Genomic DNA, 27,795 nt, shown 5'->3' with positions numbered 1-27,795 from the left:
GACAGTTTTATTGGCATAGATAACTCGTTTTATCAATTTTTGACGTAATTACTTTTCACTCGCTACAAATTTTCTCAGTTAATAGTAGGATTAATAAAAACAATATAAAAGTACTCAATTCATTTATTTCTTATTCAAATAAATACAAAACATCATGATTTCCAAGGCTGTACTTAAATAGTGTAAATTATCACAATCGTTAATACTGGAATGTACTCAGGGGACTGAATCCCATGAGAAAAGAAGTCTGGGTCAAGTTGCATTTTTATCATTAGGCTTGTTTTCTTTGATATTCTCCTCTTGCGTTAATTTAGCTTGCATTTTCATTAGTTCTTCTAGCAACAAGTCTGTATCCAGCACCTCACCACTTCCAGATTGCTGCAACATTTTAAAAGATTATTAATCCATGTATATCTTGCCATATGCCATTTCTCGCCCTCGCCATAAGTAATATTTAGTTTTATTTGTTTGTTTGATGAATATATCGCGCTTAACTTGATTTTTTACTTTTTCTTTAATTGAGTTGTCTGGAAAAAATTGCTAAGAAATATGCAATGTGTAATTCTGTCGAATATAAGTGGAAATAAATAAGATCACGCAAAAGAGTACTTAAATTTGGATCCGAACTTTAAAACTGTAATTATGTCTGCTGTCAATCGAAAAAAATTATGAATGCGAAAGAGAGTAATTTATTAATTGGGTAAGTTATAACTGAGAACCAAAATATAATTTTTAAAATGACATATGCTTTTTATGAATTATTCGTCAAAATTAGTCGTACAAACTTTACAAACGATAGGGTTTTAATACAATAATAAAAACCAAATCAGTCTTATAAGCCATTAACTAAAGTGATCGTTTATAGTAAATGTAAATACGTGTAATGCAAGTAAATGAGTATTAAAATAATATGGCGGGAATTTACCCCAATAAATCTAATATTAATAACGTATAGGAATATAAATGAAAACTGTTTTTTTTTAAATAACTTGTAATTAATTTAGGGACCGTTCATGTATTACGTCACGCAATTTTTGGAGATTCTTGACCCCCCCCCCCATGTTTCTGTACCCAAAAGTAAAACGTTTTGTTACCACCCATGACTCATTGAACCTAAAAGTTGCCATTTATGTGGTGTAAAGTTTTCGATAGTCTTAATATTATAGATAACGCATAATTCAATCCCCACCCTGCATCGTATCGTTTTACCCCCCACCCGAAATTCGTTATGGAATAATTGCAATGACTTAAAATATACTTATTTTTTTATATTACCTGTTGTGCACTGACCGATCTAGCCATAAGCCGCTGTAGGTATTTGTCTTTGCGATGTTGTTCCCTTACACTGCGAAGCCTGTTGAAGTCTTCATCATCATCACCACCGTCGACTTCATCCACTAAAACCGTTAAATGTCATTTTCGTTAAAATGTTTTAAAATTTTAAGTGGAGCAAAATTTGCGTAAGATTTTGTATATTTCTTTAAAAAGGTTTAGTGTAGACTTGCAACGAATATTCGGTTACTATTCGGTATTCGGCCTATTCGGCTGCTTTTATTATATTCGGCCGAATACCGAATACTTAGATAATATATTTTGTCATTGGTAAACGAAAAATTAAAATCGTCATATTAGGTATATATTCATATATTCATTTCTGTTATAATCATTTAAGTAGCCATTTCAGTAAAAACTAAGAGAGCAATAAACTGTACCTACTTAAAGTAATACAATATCAAAAATTTAAACGAGCTCGAAAACGTCTGTACAAGTTTTTGGCGCTAAAATACAGCCGAATACTTTTGTTAATATTCGGCTATTCGGTCAGGGGCCTCGCCGAATATTAGGTATACCGAATATACGTTGTATATATATACTATACGTTGCAAGTCTAGTTTAGTGTACGCTTATACAAACACATATTGGTTACATAATATTGAAAATAAGCTCACACAATGTCTGACTGCCAGCCGCACTCAGCGATGGCCCGACATCGCTATCAAGTCTGGGCCGTTCCATATCTGGGAAGGAAGCCGCAGACAGACTCTTGGCTGGACTTCTGGGCCCTTCATTCGGTTCCTCCCTCGCCCATTGGGATGGCGCTGATGTTGATAAACGACTGTCAGCTAAAAGGTATTAAATAGATTAATAACACAGGTATAGTTAACAATAAAACTGCAAACCAGTGGCGGATTTACCAGCAGGAGTTGGCTGGAGCGTAGCGCGGCGGATATGAGGGGGCGGCCATTTTTTTTTCAATTAGATAACAATTGTAAAATGATAAATTAAATTTTCAAAAACCATTATAAAAAATTAGTACCTACAAGTATTTTTAGACAGTTTCATAATTGTGATAAATATACCAATAGTTTTTGGAAACCAATGATGTTAAATATAAGTAGTACCATGCTTGCTAGAAATTCGTAAGTGATTTCATATATTTACATTGTTCAGAAGCTCAGAAAATTAACTAAACTGGTTTTGAATGACTGTAATCAGTTCTTACTTTTACATAAAATATGCTTTTTTTTAAAACAAAGAATATTTTTTTGTCTTAATTCTAAAATATTTTCGTCCACCGTTTTTTGTCCGTGTATCCAAATACAGAGGCCAGAAGGGGCGGAAAAATAATCCGCCACTGCTGGAAACTATTGCAAATCAAGCCACGTGAGAAGTGTACAATATTTTCCACAAAGCAATGAAGAACTTGGCACGATTTCGCTAATGTATGAAAAATTGTTATTAAAACCTTAACAAGAATGATAATACATATTTAAACTAAGGCAAATATGTGACGGCAGAGCGTTTTCATACAAAAGTCGCATATATTTAGTATCATCATCATTAAATTTTAAAACGAAGTAATATCCTCATAACAATTGCTGTGTCATTAAGGAAAAGAAAATTTCGCTTCATTAATGTGTCACGGAAACGATTTCCCTCCACTGATATTTACTACAATAACAAATGATTACTATGTACGAGTAACAGTACAGTATTTTTTTGTAGTTATATTATTTAAAATCTTGTTCAATATTATCAGGCGAACTAAAACCTAGAGGTTGAATCCTATTCCCGGAGTAAGAATCGTAGAACTATTGCTACTAAAAATGTGGCAACTTTTATATTGAAAAAAAAATGATAAAATCATTCAAAAAGACATTTCTTATACATATACGTGGTATGAGGATGGCTGTGGCTGACTTTATATTTAAAAAAATAGCCTCTTACTTTTTTACGACATTTATGTGTTCACAATTCACATTATATTTAAAATGTTAATAAGAAAAAAACAAATTTTGTCTGATGAGCTACAGCGTATATCACGTGAATTTTTGTTATTAAGATAATTTTTACAAAATATTTTAAAACAATGAGTGTCGAGTCAAATATCAACAATTAGTATAGTTTTTTTTAAATCTGCGTCTTTAAGTTCACTTTCAAGTACTGTATGGAACTCTGTTTTGATGAGTTAAAAAACACATCAAAAATAAACAAAAAGTCATGATATTTTTATTAAATTAAAATTCATTTCAACTACGGAACATTTCTTACCGTTACACAAAGGCTGCCGACTTCATCTAATGTGAAAATAACGCGTAAAAAGGTCGATGGTGGATTATTTTCAGTATCAACAATGAATTTTAAAAATATTATTTCCCGTCGCCAATTATCATTTTGTTATCTTCTGATGACTTTAATTAATTTTTAAACTTAAATAACTTAATTTCATAATTTAATTCTACCAAAGTATAGAACCAATTACGGCAAAAAAACATTGAGCGTTAGGGTAGTACTGCGGTATAATAGACTCCCACAAAATATAAAAAGTGCAGGCAGCCTAGCAATATTTAAATTTAAATTAAAAGACCATCTATTGAGTGATCCCAATCTACGAAAATGAAAGTTCTACCAAGTTTCTTTTTTTCAAAATGTAACGTTAGCATATAAGTGTTCTCATGTAAGTGACTAATGTCTATTATGAGAATAAATGTCTTTAAACCTAATAACATAAGCATGAACTGTTGTACTGTCTACAAAAAAGGTCGCTATGGGGACTAAAGTAAAATAGGGATCTTAATGCTATGAACAGTCAGACACCACGGGCAAAGATTGGCTTGAAGGAATAAAAAAAAAGTATTGTTTTTTTTAATCAATCGCACTTAATCTAAGACCAGAGCATATATACCTCTCAATAAATAGGCTATAAGTATTTTAATTAATTTTTGTCGTAAGTATTACATTTCAAATTTAAATTTTTTTCTTAACGAAAATCGTTAGTCTTATTGTAAAAGAAATATCTAATGTACACTGTTTGACATTTCTTTCTAATTACCAAAGCTGCACAAAGTTCTCTCGTGTTAGACCGTTGACCCATTTATCTTTCAACCCTTTCTGTTTACCCAAACATTTCTGTTTTCATAATCAATCCTTTCCTTAATATTAACTTGAAAACCTTCAGATAAAACGCAGCATTGACTATATAAATATGTATTGAGCAACATCCTTACAAAGAAATATTAACTCGTAATTTTCCTATTTAATATACAACACACTAGGTCAGTGTAAAGGCCATTACGTATAGAAACTATTAGATATAATTACAGCTTACTTACTTGGACCATTGCTAGAGTTCTTTGAAGGCACGGTGACGGGGTTACTTGGTGTCGGTGGCCCTTGGGCGAAAAGACTCATCGCTGTCGGCCTGAAAAAAAAAAAAAGTCGTAGTAGAGAGCGCTCTATGGAAAACGACTGCCCTTTAGGCTTTAATAAATATTTTGCGACGGCCCAAATTTAAATCTGCGCTCACAATAAAAAAAAAATATCATCGCGCTCAGGATATTATTCAATTCTCAACCACAACCATCTGGGCATTCTATAGTCAAAGTCCTTTAGGTACGAGCGCGCAACATTTTCTTCTCTACAAAATTGTGATTGGTAGACAGCATTATCACTATTGGAAGTCGGAAAGTACTAGTAGTACTTGTGTTCGTACTATATCGTATGACACTGAATAATATAAGCGTCATACCAAACCCAGTACCATATATACATTGCGAGATATAGAATAGCAGAAAATAGCAGCGTCTGTTCTCAATAGTAGTTTCGCATGCTTACATCCTTCCAATGAAGTGCATCACAGCTTCTTCTAATACTACTACATATGATAATGACTCACAATGCCAGAAAGCTCGCGCGTAATTTCCGGCCTTTTAAGAATTCTCATGAAAGAATCATCTTCCCGTACAATCTTTGATGTAAATTTAATAGTACAACTAATTTATTAAAAATTTTCAACACAAAGTATTACTTTATTCGGTCAATGTCACTGATGTATGTTTGCACGAAAATTAGTTTAATTATCGAGATGTATGTGTAATATGAAATCACGTTAACTATTTTATATGAAGGCTAGGAAATCCATTGTTTGCTTTAACTGCAAGACTAAGGTTTTCCATATATATGATATTATATAACTTGCCTAAAATAACGTTTAATGTAGAATAACTAGACAGTCCCATAAAACATTTCTTTATTTTCGACTTTCGTCGACATCGACTTTTTAACGTGTGTTTGACTTTGTGTGAAAGAAACAAACTTACTGAACAAATAAATAACTCCAGGTGCTTGCATATTTCAAAAGTCAGTGTCAGTCAGTCAAATATGAATAAATAAAGTGAATTAAATATTAATCAAATTTATTGATATGTCAAATAAATCAAAATATCTTTATTCACCTAGGTAAACAAGTACATTTATGAACGTCAAAAAAATTTAATTGTAAATTTACATTTACAACCAGTTCGCAAGTCAAGGGCGTAGAGCAGGTAAGAAGAACTGGCAAGAAACTTTCCGCCACTCTGTCGTTTTAGATATTTAAGAATCAGGTTGATTAACCAAACTTTTACCTAAATTTAAATTGATTATTTTAATGCCCTAGGCATCCCATTATCACATTTGTCCCACCTTGTTTTGGAGCTTTCAAATCAAATTTTAGACTTTCATAGTTTATGAATCTATGTATTTATTTCGTGTTTGTGTTTGTCGATAAGCCGTTGTCACATGAAATCTTGTATTTCTTTTATGTACCAATGTGCCAGTGTACCGTTCGCAAGCACAAATGAAGCCATAGACAACTATGTAGGTATGTATTAATGAAATAAATATAGAACAGTTTAAAACATGGTCACTGTACCAGTACCATTGTATATGTAAGGCAAACAACATTAAACGCAAACCTCTATAAATAGACAAATAGAGACAATCAGTATAATTGTTATTTCTATCACGCAAAAGCAGGAAACAAAAAACGTTTCAAATAATAGTTCTTGAATTTTTTATATAAAACACTTATCGAACTTGTCTTGGTGTAAAGTTAGATTATCTATGAATAAAATTCTCGTGTCACAATGTTCGTTCCCATACTCCTGCGAAACGGCTCGACCGATTCTTATGATTTTTTTGTGCATTAGTAAGTCTGAGAATCGGCTACTAACTATCATTCAAACCCCTAAGTGATAAGCGATGTACATCCCAAATATATATATTTTTTTAATTTTTAGACAATTTTTTTGTTTTTTATATTAAAAAATAAAACTCTTACTTTTCATCTCACCCTCTACGATCAACCCCTATTTTTTGTTTCTGAGTAAAGACTTATAACTAAATCTCTGAGGTTTATATAGACAAAAATCATATAAAATCTAAAAGTTTTCATTCCGAAAAACCTGTTGCTGTGAACAGTTTTTGGGATAGCATAGCAAAATGTTCCATCTTGGTATGAACTAAAAAGGCATTAGGTTCGCGGGGGCAGCTAGTATTCCTATATTAATTTGTTGTTTGGTAGCTAGTGATGCCAACTCCAACAGAATGTTTCCAATGAAATTTCCCATCAAATCAATGTTACAAGGATAAACTTCAAATACCCCTTAAAATCGTTTAAAAAACCTTAAAGCTTTTATTGTACACTCGGTTTGAGAGTTTGACAGATGTCGGTACTTTTCGACTGGATTGAGTAAGTAATCAATAGATGGCACTGCTATGATAAACCGACAAACGTCTCATATAAGCTACAATTCAATATCATGATTACCACGTGTTATTTAGGCTAAAGTATACATTAAATTTATTTTGTTAAACGAAGTTCGCGGGGGCAGCTAGTTACTCTATATATGATTTTATAGGGCCTGTTTCACAATGTCCGGATAAGTTCCAAATAAGCTATTTATATTAGTTATTATTAGCTTATATTTATTATTAGCTTATTTGTAGGATAAACAGTATTTTTGCGTTTCATAACTGTCAGATAGCGCTATTTGTCATGAAACGCGAAGTATCTTATTCGGAACTTTTATCTTTCGAATAATTTATGTGTTGAATAGCTATTTGGCACTTTATCCATACATTGTGAAACAGGCCTTAGTATGAATATTTAATTCAATAGTTAATTCATTGATGTAGGCATCTAATCATTTTAAAATTATTTTACTATACTGAGATTATGATACAGCATAAATAATCAGTTCGAAGCAGTCGTCCTTAGCTGAACAAGTTTTTATTTCTAAGTCTCGCCCACTGGCAGTTCCCGTATGCGTTCTACAAACTTCTAAATATACCCAAGCAAAAACGCATTTTATATTTGTTCCATATCAGTGTATTGACAAGACTTCAAGCGAGTTCAATTATTACGACCGATGATTTTGCCCCATCTGGGGTAAGCTCTGGGGGACAAGTGGGTAAACGCGGAGCGGAAAAGCATGGAGTGAACCAGAGGAGGCCCTACATGGGGTTCCAATAACATAGTTTAAGATAAATATAGAAAGATATAAATGTTATTTAAGATTGTTGGAAATAAATGGGCTTTTTTAATATTATTATAATGTAGAAAACAAGGCAATAGAAGATAAAATACCACTTTGTGGAACCAGCTGACCACTGCAGTATTTCCGAACTAATTCGACTTGGGGTCCATCAAGAAAAGAGCGTACCAATTCTTAAAAGGCCGGCAACGCACTTGTTAGCCCTCTGGCATTGTCCATGTGTGTCCATGGGCGGCGGTATCACTTAACATCAGGTGAGGCTCCTGCCCGTTTGGCCCCTGTTCTATAAAAACAAAAAAGAATCACACATTCGTCCCGTTCAAGAACTAGAGTGGAAGAAAAGCAGATGAGTAACTAGCACGCAATATACCGTTGACGCAACGGTGATGGAGACATCAGGCGATGTTCTGCACGCCAACGTGCCATCACAAATGACATCATGTAATGCAAACTTCCTCTAACTAATGTGTAGTGCATGAATATGAATTTCCTAAAAGCGAAATAAATTCGTTCCTTAGAGGAAGGTTACTATGAATCATAACATCAAACTACATATATTATATGTAAAAACAATAGAGTTATAGATTTATTCAATTCCTACACACTTTAACTGACCGAGAGAAGGAAGTTATCAGTAGATAACGTTAGATTCTGACATTTGATCTTCTTATGGCTTCCAAGCACTGAACTACGAATGTACTTCCCACAAATATCATAGAAAAAAACATTAAGATACTTACTAATTTGAAGAATAGTCCTAGTTGTATTATAATCGTAATCATAAGTTCTGAGACATTTGGGACTTGCTAATGTAGATAGATATCTCGAAGAACCATAAAATGATTTTTACAAAAGTCATGATTTTAGTGGGGTTTTTAAATGCTCTATGCATGCATGCATGCATGCATCGAGCAGAGTTGGCTTATATTAGTGTCTTAAGCGTCTGTCTGTTTCTCTCTATCATTGGGATAATGTAATAAATATCTCTATTTACTTGTTCAAAACCGTTTCCCGTTGAAACCAATACTTTTTTTTATAGAATAGGGGGCAAACGGGCAGGAGGCTCATCAGGAGGATACCGCCGCCCATGGACACTTTAAATGCCAGAGGGCTCGCGAGTGCGTTGCCGGCCTTTTAAGAATTGGTACGCTCTTTTCTTGAAGGACCCTAAGTCGAAATGGTTCACCTTACCTGTTTATATACATCTGGAGTATCTTAAATAGATCAGTATATAATATATGCTATATAGTTAATACATATGTATGCTCAATTCAATTGACACGCAAGTGTAATCAGTTGTTAATCGCTAAACCAAGGCTGGCGAATGACTACGATAATGTTAATGTATAAAATCAGTGGCGCTAAAACAATTTTACGTCTGGACCTCAGATTTCTGTATCCATTTAATGATTTGTCAATCTAATAATCAGCCTCCTGTGCCTGACACAGACTTTTCAGGTCAAAGCAAAGCCGGCTTACGATGTTTACCTTCACCGTTCGAGCGAATGTTAAATGTATAGAAGATCCATTATTGCACAGCCGGGAATTGAACCTACGACCTCAGGGCTAAGGTCACTACCACTAGGAACTATGTGCGCAACTGTGTGACTTAAACGGATGGCGTATGTCAGGTACTGATGTCTGATCACCTACTTATTAGAAAAAACAAATGACGACGAAACAAAAGTCTGATGATGAAACCTGAAAAGTTAATAAACTTACCGGGTCTCCGGTCGCTTCCCCATACTGGTAATTGTGGCCTGTTCATCAACTTCTTCAATCACGTCATTCGCTATCTTCATACTTCCACTCATGGCAGCTGCTGGTTTGTTCAGCGCCGGATTACTCGCTGATACCATGAACCTGCCAACTGGAACCAGAACACAGCTAAGATACTCCTTACGATATCAATAATGAGCATGACTAAAGAGTTTTAAGTTTAAGATAGTTTATCTTAAACTTGGAACTCTAATTAATAAATTTTTCGGTGGACTCTCCGTCCACCCGTCCAACGTAGCCAATTTGTGTACGGTCGACGATGTATTTTTGTATTTTTTTAAAGTACAAAAAGTTCAACTCTCTCGAATTTTTCTGGATCCACCATAAGACAACACGCTAATTTTTAACAGAAATATCACACAAAATATTGTAAAATAAGCTGAAAACATCTAAAATCGTTTTTAATTAATATATTTTAAAATCTAAAATATGGTTATTCAATTTATTAAAAAAATAATTATAAGTTAAAAAATCGTTTTCTTGACCATCGTTCATTTTTGAATTTCGAACAAAACAAAATCTACGTTAATTTGCAAGTTTACTATAAAAAATGTATCAAGCGTACTCGGAGAACATAGATTAAAAACACGATTAGAGAACGTCATTTTTTAAATTTCGAACAAAGAATCATGAACATCCTCGCTCGATTTTATCTAATTTACACGCCATAAATATGTAACAACTGTTATCTATGCCTCACGACTCATTATTCAAGTGTCGTCTTACAATCGTAACTGTTGCACGATTTCTTCCTGATTAACCTTGAAGCTATTTTGTGTAAAACGTTTACAAAATCATCGCTATTATAGTACATACTTCCTATAGTTTTATTCAGTTATTAGTTAATTAAAGCCTCATTGGTCTCAGAATCATGGGTTCGAAACCCGGGTTGGGCCGATAGAACATTGATCCTATATTACAGCTAATCTAATCATTAAGAATAAAATAAATAAATCTTGGGGGGTCCACGAACACAATATTTTATTCTTAATCATTAAAGATTCTTAAAACTACACACGATAATTTCACCAAATGTATGTATATGCCAATGCTGCCTAATCAGGCATAATTCAATTTCTTTTGCTAGCGATATATGATCTGATATATCTTGTATATAAAATTCTCGTGTCACGGTGTTTGTGGTTAAACTACTCCGAAACGGCTTTCCCAATTCTCATGAAATTTTTGAAAGATTCTTAAAACTACATACGCGATAATTTCACCAAAAATTCACAAAATTTTACCCATTTTAATTATTGTGTTTGAATTGACTTTGACGATCACCTGACATTTCACACTGCCACAGATCATCCTTCCACCTTTATAAAAAAAATCATAAATATAGTTTAACCTACCACCATCAGTCTGTGAGGGCACCACCGTTCTTTGATCTTCTTTCGAAAACAAACGTTTAAGCATAGACGTAACTGAATTTGTCCTTGTCATTGGCTGCTGAAGGGACACCATGGAGTTGCTGGATCCCATGGAGTTCCTCTCATCTCTCTTGCCCCGCCTACTTCCTCTCGTGACCATAAAGTGAATGCCGGATTGCGCGTCATCATTCATTTGTAATTGCTGTATAGATACAAATTGTATATAATTTTTTTTTAAACACTTCAAAACAATTTGTCTTTGGTTTATTAATTACACTAATTAGGTTGACTTAGAGTGCTTAGAATAAGCAGTGTTGGTCTAGTGGCTTCAATGTGCGACTTTCATCCTTGAAATCGTAGGTTCGATCCCCGGCTGTAAACCAATCGACTTTCTATGTGAAAACATTGTGAGGCGTTGCAAGGCAAGGGTTGCCTTTGATGCAAAAAGTCGACGGCGTGTAATAGGATTGTGTTACTTGTGTATTCGATTGACAAATGATCATAAAACAGATACAGAGAAATCTGAGCAGGCCTAAAAAGGGTGTAACGCCACTGATTTTGTTTTTATTACTGCCAGTTATAGAAACAACTGGAAAGTCGCGATTTAGTAATTTAAGAATTCCAATCCAATTATAATTATGTATATCGCTTATAAGATTAATTTCTTAACCCGTATCTGTGTAGTATACCACAGTCTCAATTGTCGCTTATGGCATTTTTACATCAACTGTAGTAGTTGCCATAAACCGCTCAGTATTATTTCTTAAACAAATGACAATCACAAATCATTAAAGGACTTTGTATAAGACGATAATCTGTGTCATTATAACACCAATTAAAAAATACAACTCACAATCTAAATATAAACACAGCATCAGCAAAATAGATTAATACAACTACACCCACGATTAAGAGTGGATTGAACACAAATTTGATTCTATTTATTTTAATTCCCAAGACTGAATTCAGCTGTATTTTATTTGCGTTACCGAGATTCCGGTAGTATCTAGATTGCGCAACCAACGAAATCGATACAGAATTTAAAATAATAACTTATAATTGCTAATTATATAATTCAAGAATACATCTTTTTGCTTGTACCTTTGAGTCCAAAAGCGGTAATTGTGTGAATTTAAATCGACTAAAGAACTTTTTTTTGTTTAATATTTTAAATCATCCAAATGTGTGTTCAATCATAAAGATTTAAAAAAAAACAAATAAAAACTGAAGGTTAACAAACATGTTATCACAATACAAAGAAGATAAACATGTCTAAAACTAGTCCACAACCTGGAATTTTTTAAAAATATCTGAACCCAACTGTTATCGCTAGCTATCTAAACCTATGTTAGTCAGAGCTGCCAAATAATAACGTTATCTTGATTAATCATAATAAAGTATTAGCGGAACTGATACAACGCATTGTATTGATAACATTCATTAAATATAAACAATATCTTCCTGATGTAGTTTTAATAGCCTATTTAACAGTATGAAAATTATTACTGAGACTAATCTGTATAACACAATAAAAAGCGTTATAGTCTGGGAAACGAAATCACTTAATATTTGTTTAAATAACTTGACGCTTGTTACGTAGATGTCATAGGGACCAACGCGACGCCATCTTGCCTAACGCGTTTTGGCGGGATCTTCAAATTAAGAATGTAATAATGACATTAGGTTCTATAGTTACTAATAAGTCTTTGATTATTTTTTAAATGCTTATAATCAAGTAGCCTACTGCATACAGTATCAAGGGTATAAAGCCAATGACTGAACTTGACATTTATGTACCACGTTCCAGTACTACCTACGTAAGCAGCATGGGGTGGGGGTCTAAGTTCGTGATTACGTCAACAGTATTTACTTTTTTTACACACTATACCCATACATTGTCTATGCTTGAAAAAAAAAACGCATTTTAGAGAATTCCTACAATCAAATTTATCCGTTAATTTAAATATTTTAAGATATTAACCTAACCATTTTTTTAAACTACAGAAAAAGCTTATATATTTGACGTGTATTTCTTTTGAAATTGTTAGTTTTTCTGGCCACACAGCCACGAAATACGAGTGTATTATGTCCAGTAGTCTTTCTGTAAGCCAAGTTGTTTCGGAATTACTTTCGCCAGCTGTTTCCATCATAGCGGCGGTTCACTTACAGATCCCGGGCTTTTGTAATTAATTTTATATCTTTAAATTGTAAGATCTACCGAATCGAAAGCTCGACCGTAGCGAAAGGATTAACAAAATTAAGGCAGACCAAAACCTGTATGAACCCTTTCCATGAGAACCTGGCAGCCCCTAAAACACTGCTAAGCCACTGCTCCATGCAGCATGCTTATAGAAATTTCTAACCTCGGGTGGAGCGAACTTGTAACTCACGGTGTTAGATGGCATCATCTCGTCAATTTTCACACTTGAGGGGTTTACTGTGACCATACTCCGTTGGCGTAGTGGGACAGCAACGCGGGCCGTCGAAGGTTCTGGATGCTCTTCACGCTGATTCTCAGTTGCTATCGTATACGGCAGTTCCGATGGGAACACCTCGTCCCAGTACTGATCTTTTACTAATTCTGGATGCTCATGGTGCATTTCGTCGACGATCATATATGATACCTACAATTAAAATTGATCTAGACTTTATGGTATATACCAGACAATGTTCGGTTTTGTAGAAAATTTGTTAATCTAAATAAAGCTAAATTCTTGTTAGATAAAATCAGATATCCGTGTTCTTTTTGGTTTGAGTACGTAGGTTCGATCCCCGAATGTGCACTGATAGACGTTCTGCCTATGTATTTAAGATTCACTCGAACGGTGAGAGAAAACTTCGTGAGGAAACCGGCTTGCCTTAGACCTAAAAAGTCAAAATCCTGCGTCAGGCATTGCCTATTAGAATGACAAATGATCATAAAATAGATACAGAAATCTGAGGCCCATTCCTAAAAATTTTGTATCGCCAAAATTTATTTTTATTTGAGTATGAATTTAATTATACAAAAAAATACTTTAATTGTAATTTTATGGAACATAACATTTACATAAGACTGTACATTTCTTTATTTAGGATGTCCGTAATCCACTTCAAAATCCTCAAACGTCTTATTGATACCTTCAACGTACCAACTATCCTATGAGACTCCATCATTTCAAATATTTACCTGCAAATTTCTGTCAATCAGCCAGTTAACTTCAAAGTCGTCATCATCTTCTCCAAATGGATTTATCAGTGACTCGGCGACTTTAAGCCACCCCATATAGAAGAAAAATTCCAACGTCGTAAATATGGGAAAGTAAAGGTCTATATTACTTATATAGACTGATTCGCTATGGGACTGCAATTTGTGGTCCACCCATTGGCTACCCAATGCTGAAGTTATGAAATATGAGTATACAGCTATAGTTACCACCTGAAACGAATGTCAACGAGTTAATAATGGAGGCCTAGTATCGAATTCTGATGAGAAAGATGTAATGCATGATAAAATGCAATGTTGGTAAATAAGAATCAGCGCATTAACCAAGTATCCATAAAAAACTGGATGACGAAATAAACATTTATTTCCCAGAAAGTGTTACATTAAGATCAATCGATTATACAAATCCGCACAATCAGCCATTTAAAAATAGGCATGCAATGTACATTAATTTTCATAAAGAGCATCAACACAAACATGCCGCAAAGCTCACATTTGGGAATCTCTTACATATAAATAAATTCATAGTAGAGACTTACTCCATTATTACTCCCATATTGGATTGTGAATCTTATCCTAAGATTCATGAAGCGACGAAAACTGATTATAGAAATGATTTTAATTATATACAAGCAGATGTGTCATCGTAGTGATCAGTGAGCTCACTCTTGCAGGTGTAAGCGTATTATGAAATGAGTATAGTTTTTTTGATAAAATTTCATAGCACATAGTAAATATCAAGTATAGAATATGTTAAGGAAGTGTAATATAGCTACAAAAATTCAATTAATATTTAACAATTAAGTCTTAAGTAATAAAAACTTTAAATTAATTATTAAATGTTTTAAAGATGTCGTTTTCGTTCATTCGATAAATCTTGTACTTTACTGGGCTTCCTAATTTTTATTTAGATTAGATCGTAATTTTGTTCAACAAATCAAAGCCATTTACAACGACGTCGTTTGGAGCATACCAGTTATATTAACCAAAATCAAAGGTCCTGGCTGAATTCTATTGTATTAGGTTCTAGATAACAATGCCGTCGGCTGTTACGACTATCGATTTTTACGACCAAATATTATATGCAGTCCCTTCGATTTCGTCAACAGATGTTGACTGTACTAACGTTTTAAACGATACGAAGATAACGCCCTACAGTAACAAAATAAAATTAAAAAACTCACTACAAATTACAACTTGTCACGTGAACTTCCCTCAGTTCATTGCCTTGAGGCATAATAGTTCATTTCCATTTAATTGAATTAATTCTTGACACGAATCCATTACTTTTAGCAATCGAAAGATTCCTCATTAATGATACAGCAATTTGGGAATCCCCATATACCATGATCTTGATAAACTAATTATCATTATCAAAAGTATTTTAATTACATATTGCGACATTCATAATAAACCTACTTTTTACACAAATCATATTTTCTTTTCTTTCACAAATTTATTTCATTTTCGCTATCAAAAGAAAATAACAGGCACATTCCAAATAGTAAAATTAAAATTACTTTCAAGATAAGAATATTGGTAGTAAAGGAAAACAATTAGGTCAACATAAAGAAGACAAAAGTATTAGCAGAGACCGTATATTAACTAACTTTAGTTAAACTAATACTGTTCTCAATATGTTAGCTGTATAAGCTAAGTTCGTTAAACTTACGACCATGAGGAGTGGTACACAAATAGATATTTACATGCGTCTTACAACCAAAACTGGATGTATGTGTCGCCAACTAGATTAATAAGCCGTTCAAACATCCTAGCATTTATACTAAATAGCACCGTTTAACAAAATACATTCAGACAGTTGATCAAACACGGGAAATGACTTGGATCGGAAATTTAGTTCCACTTTCAGTCTCAAACGAAACGAAACTCTTTAAACTGTCAATATGGCGTCGGTTAACCACAACTTTGATGTTACTTAATGAAACACAAAAAGGAAGAGTGTAGTGACAATAATAATATGAATTTAACTGTAACTGACTCAAGAAATTTAATTTATAAATTGATATTTTTATGTCATATATGCCTAAAGCCCGAAACAGATGAGTGGAAATCCTTCGAGGAGGCTATGTCTAAGGACAAGCTGTATAATAAAATCAACCGGCTTGCCGATTAATTATTAGTATTTATTTTTTATTTTTAGTGATAACTTTTTTAGTATTTCACACTTTTATGTACCTATTATGTAAATACAGCATAAAGGCTTTTATTATTACTATTGTCATTTATGAAACATACTTTTTTATTCCTGCCAAATAAGGTCTCCATCGTAAGAATGGCCTATCATTAGCCAGCCAGTTTATTAAATGTTACAAACGCTACTGCTGAATCTGTAAACGCCGCTGTTTAGTTAAACGTCTAGGTTGTTAATTGGACGGCATATTTAACTAGTAGGCTACGACATGTGTACAATACTCTGAACGCTACTAATTCATAAAGAAAATATGAAACAGATAAACTTTTCCCGTGATGAGGGTTTCACTCAATAAACACTCAAACCAAAGGATAATAAATGTTTAACTCTCGAACTGTAACATGACTAACGCCCGAACCCAATAATTAATCCAAAATCTCAGATTGTTTTCAATCTTAGATTTTGGATTAGACCTTAACAGTCGATCGATCACCTATCTGCATCCCAATAACCAAACCCTACGAAGACAATACATTTTTGGCGACGGATAGAATGCAATCTCTTCGCTCTTTACACTCATATTTGATAATCAATATAAACCAAATTAAACTGTACAAATAATATTAAAATATACAAGTCTATGTTTAAAACATATCAAATAGCTTTTTAATTATTTTAAAAACTGGTGTAAGTTAAAATCTTAAGATTGGATATTGGCACAGTTGCACTGTCATTTTCATACAAAGGTGCCACATACACCGATCCGACCTACCATGGACAGCTTGTATCGACATACATCTCAGATGGTCAAAAATTGATTAAAACAGATTGGGTTTGGGCGTAAGCCACAAATGAATCGAGACATACCTATGGAAGTTTAGTCGCAAATATAGGACAATCTTTTTTATTTACTTATAGCCTTATATCAGAATACATAATATATACATTATAGCTAATGTTTATAGACAATCTTACCTGCGTATAAACCAGGGGAACACTGATTGTATCATAACTGAGGAGCAACCCAGCTTGTCCTCTAAACTTATTCAACTCATCTATAATAGTCTTGACAGCGAAATCGTCCCTTATACGTCCTTCCTTCCGCGCCCTTGTCACGATACTGGTAGCCCATACAATCGGCAACCTACAAACTGTGATCATCAAACCTAGAAGTATCATCCCTACACATTTAAAGCAATAAGCTGGTGCGTACTTTGTTAATCCTTGGTGCGTTGCCACACGTTAGAGACGACACTTACGCAATAATCAGCATTAACTTACGGTACTAGAAATATGTCATACCAATGCTTGGATGGTTTAGGGAATTTTTCATTTAGATTGTCTAATATACTCTTTTCGTTGTCTATTAGGAGGCCCGCTTCGACAAGGTTGTCGAGAGTCGGGAAGCGTTTTTTAACCCTTGGTGATATCATTGTCAGCACCATGGTTAGACATAGGCAGACATATCGGAGTATTGTACGTCGCATTAGACGGCCTCTTTCGTCCTGAAACAATGAAACAAGTTAGAACTGGGCCAGAAGAGTATTTATTTAAAATACAATTTCGTAGCACAAACAAAAGAACATATTGAAGAAAATTGTTTCTTTGGGAAATTTTTACTTCCCACTGTTGAACTAGCTGCCCACTGAAATATTTCCTAAGCAATTCGAATTAGGGTCAAAAGTACCATTTCATTTCATAAAAGGCCGGCAACGCACTTGCGAGCCTCCTGCTTATTTACCTCTTGTTACATAAAAAAACAGTAAACAAAGTCTCGTCACGTAAGATAAATTTTAGAAGCTATAACAATACATTATTTAATAAGGATTTCAAACAAATATTTTGTCCTAAAATTTTGATTTTTTTTAATAACAGGGCGTAAATTGCCAGGAGGCTCACCTGATGTTAAGTAAGAACACGGACACTCATTGCCAGGCTAGCAAGTGTGTTGCCAGCCTTTTGATATTATTAATATATATGTATAATAAGTATTCAGTTTTAAGAAACCAAATTATTTATGTATGGTAGCTACATGGAAATTTTCGTAAACTAGTAAAACTTTTAGAAGGTCAAGGTCAACCATAAAATATGTCGGATTATAATCTTGAACGGTTCACACCATTTGGAATTTAGGTAACAAATATATGTTTTTTTTTTAATAAAATAAACTAGCATTACAAATCACTCCAAATTCCAATGCGGTATTAATTTACATTACGTAAAAAAAATTAATCACAAAAAAATAACAAAAAATATTTACAAAAAAACAATTTCTTACAGTATTAGTACATTCACCAGATCTCTTGTCAGTTCATAAGATAATTAAAATCGACTTTTAATCTATGCAGTTCATTAAATTATTTTTCACATTATGTGTGTTTTTGATATGTTAGTTTTGAGGTTACTATTATATAAGTTGTCTGTGTTATGTTATCTGTTGTTGTATTGTGTAAATGGACTGGTCCAAAATGAACAAGAAACTGGGCTGACAGGATTGAGAGGGTAGCTGGAAGAAATTGGATGACGATGGCACAAAATAAATTAGGGTGGAAAAAGTTGGAGGAGGCCTTTTCCCGGACAGGGGCCGCATCTTAGTTAAAATTGTATTCATATCTATTTTATTTTATTTATGTAAATAGGATGTGGAAAAATAAAGGCTTATTATTATTATATAAGTTAATACAATGTAAACTCTATATAACGTTACTCAACTTTGCATACATTGACGTTACAAATAATTGTCGTTAAATGGACAAAAAATGTATTAGAAAAAAAAAGTTTATATCAGACTAGTTAGTAATTACATAAAAAACAATTCTTATTTGAACTCTATTGCGTATAGTTGTCATTTTACCCGACGTCTTTTGCAGCACCAGAAATTATGTTGCATTTACTTATTGTATTAATATCTTGCGATATTGAGACATCTCCGTGATAAATCACGTACGAGCAATACAAATTTGCAAACAAAAGGAAGGATTTCTTTGAAAGTTCAGTTTCGGGACGTATAATGTCGATAGTCGACTTTATTGCGGACTTGGACAATAAAGCGACAAAAAAAGGTACACAGGTCCCCAGATTCAAGTAATTTTGGTAAATTAATTTCGGATTGGTTAATTGACGTCATTCAGAGAAATGTTATGCTATGTAGAGTGTATCATTGTATGGATAAGCAGCTAAACCAATAAAAGCCGAGTGATTGACGCTAGTTGGTTTGTCGTTAAATTGAGATATTTTATTTATTTATTAAGGAAACTAACAGAACACATTGGACAAAATACATTGGATATATCCACAAAAAGTCTCACAGATAAAAAATATGCTAAGCAAAACAAAACATGACAGCACAAAATTTATAAAATAATAGAACGACAAACACACTAGTAGCTATAATAAAGAAGATAGATACAAGGCTTAGGACAATCATTTATTCTTAAATGAGGCAGTAGAGGAGTGCGAAAAAAGGGTCGATATTAAACGAATGAGTCCTCTGAAACGTCGCACGGAACTCCCAGAACCAACAATGGATTGGAGAGGAGAAGTATATTATGTAAAGTTTACACTGTATTCCAAATGGAAATCATATAAACAATACTGTTGATATAAATGTCCTAATGAGGCGCTAATTAAAATCCAAGAACCAATGACTGATGGATTCGTCATTCAACCATTTTAGATAACATGTCGGTACTTTTACAATTCCTTTGTTATAATCTAAGATTAGTTAATAGACTAAGGACAGAGTTTTATCTATAGATATTTAAAAATAAAATATTATCATTGCAGTCTTGAATCAAATGATAGCTGAATGACGTCATATCACGCAGGTTCTAGTGCAAGTACTGAATGGTGTTACAAATTGTTTACTCCTGCCGACGTCATGTTAAATGATTATGTAATATCGCCCATGTGACATTGATGTAATATGTAATATTTTTCTCACTATAATCTGGGTGAATGAGTAATGATTAAGTTTTTGGCCAAGTGGCGTGCGACTCTCATCCTTAATGCAAGGGAACCAGCTCTGGTGCCAGGAGGGGGGCTAGATAGTCGTGGTCAAGTCAAGAACTTATACGTTTGTCATCATACAAAGTTATTATATTATATTAAATTAAATATTGAAGATATGTAGTTACATAAAATGTGAATGGTGACAAATTATTGAAATAAAATCATTATGTTCAATTGGTGGTTCACCTAAGTCCTGGAACTAGATCAGAGGGGTCATGACCGCCATGACCGACCCCCTGGATCCGCCGTTGCTCTAATGTAGGTTCGATACCTGGTTGAGAACCAATGAAGTTTATTTCTATGTGCATGTAACATTCGCTCGAACAGTGAAGGAAAACTTTGTGAGAAAACCGGCTTGCCTTAGACCCAAATAGTAGTCGGCGTGCGGCACAGGTTGATCACCTAGTTACCTATTAGATTGACAAATGATCATCAAACAGATACAGAAATCTGATGCCCAGACCTAAATGTGGTAGCGCTACTATTTTATTATTTTATAATTAATAGTTAAAGTTTAAAAAAAGTTTAGGTAGTAAAAGTTTTTAAACTTTTGTAGTTTTTTTTTATAGAACAGGGGGCAAACGGGCAGGAGGCTCACCTGATGTTAAGTGATACCGCCGCCCATGGACACTCAATGCCAGAGGGCTCACGATGCGTTGCCGGCCTTTTAAGAATTGTTAAATTTTAGTTACGAAGGCTTTTTTCTTTTACGTTAGATCGTGACGGTCATATTATTTAGAATTTATGTAAATTGTAACTTATACTGTTATTAAATAATATATTTGTGCTAATCAGAATTATTGAATAGCAAAAATCTCTTCTAGTATGGCAATCAAAGATTATATAATTTTACCAAAAACATTCAAATATCTTTCGACTAAAGTTTTTAAAAATCTACTTAATATACTTTTGGACAAAAATATTAACTATAACTATAGACAATCATATATTATTTTATCACTGCATCACCAAATAATCAAAGAAATAAAATAAAAATTGATTATGATGATATTATTGATAGTAAGATAAAATTCTACGTTTTATGCGGCAGAATATGCCAAGTTTAGATAATACATATATACCATATTCTTGCATATAAATAAAAATCTAAATTTGAGCGTACTCCTCCCTAAAAGGCCGGCAACGCACCCACTGAAAATGGGTGTCTATGGGCTGCGGCGACTGTCTTTTTGGGCGTCCCGCAGGCTCGTTTGCCGCCCTAACATATAAAAAAAATAACGATACTTTCTTGTATGTCTAGTTAATTATTGATCTAAAATGGCGTTCCTAGTCTAAGTACAATCATCCGGATACAGATAATATCCAAAAATGGAGACTGTCATGGAAAGCAATCTTATCTTGTAAACGGTAAAATTTGTGAAGGCTGATGGAGATATTTGTTAAACACATTTTTGAGTGTTTAATTACGTACTAATGATAAATAACGTTACATATTATTTTTGTTATACTTGTCTTCTTTTTTAATTTTGCCTAACGCCTTAATTATTTTTATTCGTTTTTACTACAAACAACTTGTAACCGCGGGGCTACAATCTCTTTAGATCTAGGCCTCAGATTTCTGAATCAGTTGCATCCAGTGCTCCATATGTCGGTTTCTTCACGATATTTTCCTTTTAAGTTCGAGCGAATGTTAAATGCACACATTGGTGAACAGCCGCAACCCGAACCTACGACCTCAGGGATAAGAGTTTTGTCTTGTATCAGCAGGAGGCATGGTGCACGGAGCACGCACTGAAATCCTATCCAATCAAATATGCCCCCGCATATTAATTCTAAGTCTTAGAAATAAAGTTGTAATTTGTAAAAACTGAATATGAGTTAAGAAGTGATGTGATAAAAGTCGTAGTTCTTTAAATCAATAAACTATATAAATATAAAGCCAGTTCTTTTTTAAGACTAGAGCCTATTTTTTTTTATGAGGTGGAAATGCACTTATGCAGGCCCGCATCAAGAATATCGAACTTGACGCGGGGACTGTGGGGCTGGATCTACACTCAAAACCCTCTGCTATTCAGAGGGGTAGCGAGACCCTACCCACTAAAAACACCTCATCCCATCACACGCCCTTAAGATGGGCCCTAGGGGTTCGCTAGGCATTCTACCCAAGGAAGACTAGAGCCTGGCTAGCAGCACATGACTCTCAACCTTGCGGTCGTTTCGAACCCTGGATTTTTTTTAATAGAACAGGAAGCAATCGCGCTGGAGATGCAGCTAGTGGACTCTGTATGTCAGAGTGCGCTGCAAGCTTTTATGAATTAGTACGCTCTTCGAAGGACTCTATATAGAATTGATTCGGAAACATTTCAGTGGGTAGCTGGATCCAGAAAAAAATATCTATTCTAAAAATAATCAAGAAAACCGAAACAGCAAGCCGAGGCAATAATAAGGGGTCGTTCACGGAGCTCTTCGATGTTTCATTCTGTGATTATGTCAACAGTAATTATTTACTTTTTACACATATTACCCACACATTGTCTATACAGGGGGGGAGGGGTTCCAGTTCCATTTCCAATCTGCTTACGTAATACTTGAACGGCCTATAGTCTATGGTTTTGATCGCGTTACATATCGACTCTTAGCCTAACGCATGATATTTTTAAACAGTTCCCTTACCTGGCCATGAATAGACGCAGAAACAAACACCGCTATTGAATCAGGCCAAGGAATCGTTGTGTACTGATTCCACCATCGGTTCATTACAACTGTTACATAGAAACCCAGCACGAATGATAACGGTATGACATTTCCATGAAAGCTGCAGTAGTTCACGACACCTTCAAACATTCTGAAACAACATTAACCTCAATCACTTGCTACCTAGTAGGGTTGCCACTACGCTATAACAAAGCATTTTATTTCAGGTAATTTTATTATATTCAAATTCAAAATCATTTAGGGTCTGTTTCACAATGTATGGATATAGTACCAAATAGCTATGCAACACATAAATTATTAGGAAGATAAAAGTCCCGAACAATAAACTTCGCGTTTCATGACGAACAGCACTATCTGACAGTCGTGAAACGCAACAATAGTGTTTATCCCACCAATAAGTAATAAATAGCTTATTTGGAACTTATCCGTACATTGTGAAACAGACCCTTAATTATTTAGGTAATACAATGTACACTTGAACGTCAATAAAGGAAAACATATTAAATGCTGAATGCTTCTAATTTTAAATTTACTGCCAGTTCTCAAATCAATGGCTGGAAGAACTGGCATTGAACTCTCCGCCACTCTTTTTAATCAAGTAGTCTTACACAATGTTTGTAAGGAGCTGCAACCATTACACCCTGACATGTTAATTAATTATTAATATAAAAACAATTTGTCCTCTATCATTATATGCAAGGTGAAACAGGAACACGCCCTTTCACGTGGAACAAACATATACATAGTCGAAATTGCTATACTTTATGAGAACTAAGCCAAGAAAAGCCGCCACTACTCGCCAGCGCCACAAAGTCACATCACTTCAGAAAGCTAAATTGTACTTTATTTTCATACTATCCACTTCTTTAAGCAATGTTCTTTAATTGTAAAAAGGGTGACAACTTCTACCCCAGTGAAGAAAAAGAAACGGACTTAACACAATGTAACAATGTAAATTATACTTATATATATATATATATATAAATATATATATTTGACTTTTTTTCATTATGTAAAAGTAGTATTTGACTTTTCTTTAAATAATTTTTTAATTTAAGTTTGCATCTTTAATTTTGATAAAAACTAAAATAATTAATTTGATAAGATTGATTTAATTATATAATAAGGCAAAAATTTAAATTTAAGTAAATTATTTATAAAAACTTTTTGAAGTGAACACTTATTTCTACACTAATTTATACTTGATATACTGTATACATACATATACTGTAAATATGGATATAGTCGCTTTTTCCTTTCATCGACTTTCAGATCACAGCTATTCTAAAGAAGTTTTCACTTCAAAATCACGTAAAATTAAGATATATTCCATGCTATAACGATAACAACTTCTAAATATTTACCTTTTCGATTCTTCATCTAGTAGCAACCGATATATTAAATTTAAGAAGTAATATAGAAGTAAAAATACAAGAAGATCGAGCCATATCAATTTGTATATACTGCCACGCCATCTGTAACAATAAAAACAATTTAGCTATTATTTTATTTAACCTTATTAAGAAACCACTAAAGGGTTGTGGAATTTATATAACACGAAAGTCGAAATCCTCAGTAAGTCGAGAAAAATTGCCATTCCCTTCCGCTGCATACCTAAATACGCGGTGCGGTTTTTCGTGTATATAGACTTTGTAACTGGAACAAAATAATATTTTCCTACGAAGTATTGATAATACATCTTTATACTCTTTAACTTGAATTTCAAAAAGGACACTCCGTTAGTTTTATTTTAAGAAATATAATGACGTCTTACTCAGAATTCTACGAAATAGTAATAGTAACAAAATCTAAAATGAATTTTCAGATTCGGGGCTTCTAATCTATTGTTTTTGTCTAAGTAACTAATGTAATGTATTCGGTACGTCATTTGAGCTAGCAAAATTTATTAATAAAAAATCCTCAAATGGACGATAACGAATTTTTTAAGTGTACCGTTTACTTTATCAATATGTAATTCATTTTAATCTATAAATATACGTATACGTTGAATAATTGTTATTCAAAATCGACTTTAAATATCGAAAAATAAAGTTGGAAGGTCGTGTTAAGTTAAGTTTTCTTCTGCATTTCCCTTGACATTTGAGTTATATAGATGCCTAATGAAATGCTAATAAGGTTTATGAAATATCTGCATGATTTTTTTTACAACGGAACCAGTAATGACAGATTGGAGAACATTAGGGGTTATTAGAATATGTAAATAGACCTTTGCCCGTGGGCGAGTTCAAGCTTGGAGAAACTTCCCTTAAAGACGACCTCCTCAATGGACAACATACGATGTAGTGAGTTAGTGACTCAACCAAAGATTTAAAAAGATACAGAGAGCGCCTACCCTTACGATTTAGTTAATCTTTTGGTAGTCCATGTATTAAATTAATACTCCATGTATTAATTTTTTTAAATAATTCTTAAAATTTCAAATAAAATTTGTCAAATAAGGAAATTAAACTAAATAAAATATAATTAAATATCCATAAGGATAACTGCGAAAATTTGTTTTATAGGAATTCTATAGTACATCACAATATGTATATGTAGCAATACGCAAGGTTACCCTATTGCAAATGAGTTTATTTTCAAGTATTCCTTCAAATTAGTGCGAAAAGAATGACTCAAACTATTCGGAAATGCCACTTCCTGACGATTGAAACGCCAGCTACGATTACACTAGATGAATTTGTTATCATGTTATTTTGTTTGATTCTCATTACGTTCATCGTCTTGTTTCTTACAGACCGACCAAGCACTAGTATTTTACTTAAAAATCACAAAGAAGTTAACATTTCGCCTTTATGGTGTCATTAAGACTTCCAAACATTCCAAATTAACTATCGTTTAATACAAATAAGAAACATTTAATATTTGTTAATACTCAATGCTAATTTAAGTTAGTCAGCGTCGGGTATACCCAAGACAGCAAGGTTTTCAACATATTTTAGCTATGCAAAAATGATCGCTAAAAAAAATACGTATCTCAAAGCAAGAATTCAATCACGATTCTTTTATGGGAATGACGACTGTGGGTGCGGAAAATGACGTCATTTTGATTAATGATTAGTTAGCATACATTGTATTTAACTGAGGCTACCGCCATTCACACTGTGTACACATGAGTTATCTACAAATCACTTTCCTGAACATAAACGTATGTTCGTAAAAAGATATTTTTTTTTATAAATATTTAATTTATGTTTCAATACACTTCTGATTGTCTCGCCTTCATGGCGAAAAACTACACTGCACATCTACTAGCCTTTAAATATGAAAGAACCAGATGCAGAATATGACCAGTCTATTCGGAATAAATACATGAAAAAAACACAATCTGGTCTAATACCAAGGAAGGAATACAAAATGTATTACACTAAATTTTTAATATCCCTTGACTCGTCGGCATGGCGCCGTTTAAGCCGTAGACAGGTTGGCGACGTAAAATAACATCCTACTTTAATTTCCCTTGTAATGTTTAAACCATTGATACAAGTTATTGTCCTGTTTAATAGGTTGTTAAACTGTAAATGGGTACAAAGAAATAATGGAAACTTTCTTGAATTTGCTGTTTCAGTTGTAATTTATATATATATATATGTGTGTATTTGGTATGTTAAAGATGTTAAAAATAATTTTATATAAGTAGAAAAATGAGTGACAGCAGACTTAAAGAAACCATTTGTGGTTTTACAGTCACAAAATCAGTGTATTGTTTGTAAAATAATTAAATAACCATTTACTTAATCGTGTTTCTATAATAGACTTCATAACTTCAGTTTTAAATAGAGCTAATATTATAAATATTAATTTCATCAAAATGCATAGTAATGCGTAATTAAAACAAATGAACCTTCTAAACTTTTTATAAGTTTTTTATCAAAAGCCTTTTTTATCAAATTCAGTTCTGTCTCAACTGCAAAGAGACAATATTATATAAACTATATTTACTATAAATATGTTATGTCAGATGTATATTTCCTTACTTATGTATTGATGTATGTGTTATAGTATTTCTAGTGTCATCTTTATAATCAAAATAAGATTATAATATAAGTTAATAATAATTTGTGATTACATTTTTTCATTTGTGTTAGTTTAAACATGATAATAAATTTAGAATTGAGAACTTTGGTTTGATTCTGTACAAATACTTAAGTCAATACTAACTGATTGTTTCAAGTAAAATATTTGGACTTAAATTACTTTGAAAAGTTTATTGAAAAAAATCTGTAGGTGGTAAAATTAAAAAAGTAGTTACCTGTTTAAAACTTTAAGAAAAGTTCCAAATCCGCGACAGGTCGCTACATCCCCAGTGTAAGTAACAGTCATATTTAACAGTAACGATAATTGTTATATAAAGCACTTATTTAAAATATCACAGCATTTTCACAGAAGTTTACAACAGTTTAAACGATTATTATAATTAACGTTTACATATTAATAAAAATCCAGTTCTCATCACAATTATATAAATAAATAAATAGTTATGCTTAATATTACTCTTGATTAGCTGTATAAATTTTACTGCAATGCACCAATAAAATACCAAGCTATAAAATCTAAACAAAACACACTACAACACATGCACTTCTACTCACAACACAGAAAACTGACTGAAAATTGAAATGTTTAGACTTTAGCTAGGAATCAAAATGTTCCACCACAGACGAAAACTGTATGAGTTGTCAAATATAACTGTCAAAAGCAAAACATTAAAAACAGTTGTTTTACATCAGTATATTTTAACATTATTTAATAATTATTCATGAT

General features: G+C 33.1%; 1 protein-coding gene across 3 annotated transcripts; it reads right to left on the bottom strand.

Annotated features, from left to right (window-relative positions):
- Positions 1-107: 107 nt before the first annotated feature.
- On the bottom strand, positions 108-27,644 carry LOC110996533 (bestrophin-4). 3 transcript variants are annotated; one of them, XM_022264258.2, is made up of 13 exons: positions 27,284-27,644; positions 24,378-24,488; positions 22,972-23,143; positions 17,608-17,831; positions 17,302-17,470; positions 14,139-14,387; positions 13,333-13,593; positions 10,952-11,171; positions 9,540-9,687; positions 4,614-4,702; positions 1,950-2,123; positions 1,276-1,397; positions 108-378 (listed from the first exon to the last, which is right to left on the bottom strand). In XM_022264258.2, the coding sequence occupies exons 1-13, from the start codon at positions 27,352-27,354 to the stop codon at positions 253-255; spliced, it is 2,136 nt and encodes a 711-aa protein (XP_022119950.2). In that variant the 5' UTR covers positions 27,355-27,644; the 3' UTR covers positions 108-252. The 3 variants fall into 3 exon arrangements, with proteins under 3 accessions (XP_022119950.2, XP_022119952.2, XP_022119951.2); XM_022264260.2 differs by having other exon boundaries at positions 13,360-13,593; XM_022264259.2 differs by having other exon boundaries at positions 17,629-17,831; positions 27,284-27,643.
- Between the last annotated feature and the right edge of the window lie 151 nt (positions 27,645-27,795).

The sequence above is a fragment of the Pieris rapae genome, chromosome 22 (genome assembly GCF_905147795.1).
Source record: "Pieris rapae chromosome 22, ilPieRapa1.1, whole genome shotgun sequence".
In the NCBI taxonomy this organism is placed as follows: domain Eukaryota; kingdom Metazoa; phylum Arthropoda; class Insecta; order Lepidoptera; family Pieridae; genus Pieris; species Pieris rapae.
Note: the sequence above shows the minus strand (reverse complement) of the source record. Positions and strands in the feature narration are given on the sequence as shown.